The 1842-nt window shown below is 40.3% G+C and overlaps 1 protein-coding gene across 1 annotated transcript; it reads left to right on the forward strand.

Moving 5' to 3' along the window:
- Positions 1–958: 958 nt before the first annotated feature.
- LOC134660327 (zinc finger protein 782-like) lies at positions 959–1842 on the forward strand. Its single transcript, XM_063516075.1, has one exon. The coding sequence runs from the start codon at positions 1256–1258 to the stop codon at positions 1817–1819; it is 564 nt and encodes a 187-aa protein (XP_063372145.1). The 5' UTR covers positions 959–1255; the 3' UTR covers positions 1820–1842.

Here is a 1842-nt window from a genome sequence, read left to right on the forward strand (position 1 = left end):
ACGCCATGAGAGCCTGCCTTTAGAGCTATTATAGCATGCGATGCCCTCGCTGATTTCTAGGCTTGCCAACTCTCTTAGTGGCTCCACCAAATATTGCTGCGCGAAGGGGGTTTCTTCGCGCAGCAATTCGCGCACGAGTGTAGAAGGGGTTTAACAAATATGAGGCAGGCGACTTGTTAAATGGAGTCCAGACGAGACAAATTTTCGCCAATCTGATTAAATTATCCGATCAAATCAGGACGTGCGGACGCAAACGCCAATTTGGCTCGCCGAATCAGAATTCAACCGCAGATTATGACCGATATTACCGATAAAATGGGGTGCGGACGCAAGAATACCAATTTGTGACGCTATTCTTTTCGTTTTGGAGCATTTTTTTTTTACTTAGGCGGCTCAAATATCACCATAAATCTTTAATTGGAGATTGGCGCCAATTATTTTCCTGATCAAATCGGTTGATTTGCTCAGGTCGTCTAGACACGACTTTAATCTTGTTTTCATATTTGGAGATTTACTATTTTTACTCGTCTTTGACACTATACTTGGTCAAGCAGATCTTGTCAGTAGAAAAAGGCGGCAAATTTGAAAAATGTAGGCGCGAAGGGTTATCGTGCCATAGAAAATTTGAATTTCGCGCCTTTTTCTACTGACAAGATCTGCTTGACCGTCTATATATAGTTGGTCAACCAAATTTTGTCAGTAAAAAAGGCGCGAAATTCAAATTTTCTATGGGACGATATCCCTTCGCGCATACATTTTTCAAATTTGCCGCCCTTTTCTACTGTCAAGATCTGGTTGACCAAGTATATTTACAATGTTTACAATTTAAATGTTATCGAAATAAGATAGAAAAAAAAACACACATTTTTTTTTTCAAACCACTGTGACGAGCATAACTAATAGTAACTAGGTCAAGTGCAAATTCGTTTCGCAGTGTTAAAAACGCTTAAACGAAACGTATTTTTTTGACGTTTCTTGGCTGTCTGTCTCTGTCTACAAAATTGAAGCAAATCGCGTGAAAGTTTTCAGTAAAATCGATAAACTCACCTTTTCTTTCTTCAAAACATGAATAATTAGTGTGTTTACTGCTTACAAGAGACTCTTGTAACGATCGAACAGCCGCTGTAAACGAAATCCGTCCATTCTCAATAGTGCTTACGTGTGTACAAAATATCGGTACCAAATCGTGATCCTATTGTTGTGTTCAGTTATGATAGTGTAATTGGAATAAATAATAAAGTGAATCGGCTTAGTTATGAATAAAAAACCCGCCCGTACTGGTCCGAAAATAAGAATAACTCGAGCGGCGTTACGACTGAAAAAAAGCGACGATCCTCCGCTATTCCAGCCGAGGGCACTCGACGAGCATAAATATATCTACACCTGCCAGTATTGCAGGTTAAAGTTTACTCAGAATAGTCAGTTCTTCCGCCACATGACGTCGAATCACGAGAGCCAGCAGAAACAGGCGACTTACGAGTGCAATAACTGTCAAGTCGTGTTTTCTAAGAAAGCTAACTTGGACTTGCACTGTCAGACGCATCATCAGGTCAAGAGTAAGTCGAGATGTGAGTCTTGCTCCATCACATTCAAGTCCAGGCACTGTCTGCGAAGACATATGAAGCTGAAACAGCTTATGACGGAGAACGCTTGCCTTAACTGTCATAAGAAGTTTACGAATAAAGACCGGTTAGCGAAACATGTCAAGAATAAGCATACGTTCAAAAACGTGACGCATCAGTGTGATATCTGCTCCGTCAAGTTTAAGGAGAAGGAATCGCTGCTGAACCATTTAAACCGTATCCACAAGAAGTTATGATTCAGGAAACATGTTATAGTTTA

The sequence above is a fragment of the Cydia amplana genome, chromosome 26, assembly GCF_948474715.1.
Source record: "Cydia amplana chromosome 26, ilCydAmpl1.1, whole genome shotgun sequence".
Classification (NCBI taxonomy): domain Eukaryota; kingdom Metazoa; phylum Arthropoda; class Insecta; order Lepidoptera; family Tortricidae; genus Cydia; species Cydia amplana.

Bases quoted from the DNA above. Each gene is read 5' to 3' on its own strand.
- LOC134660327 (XM_063516075.1), top strand. From the start codon at position 1,256: ATGAATAAAAAACCCGCCCGTACTGGTCCGAAAATAAGAATAACTCGA.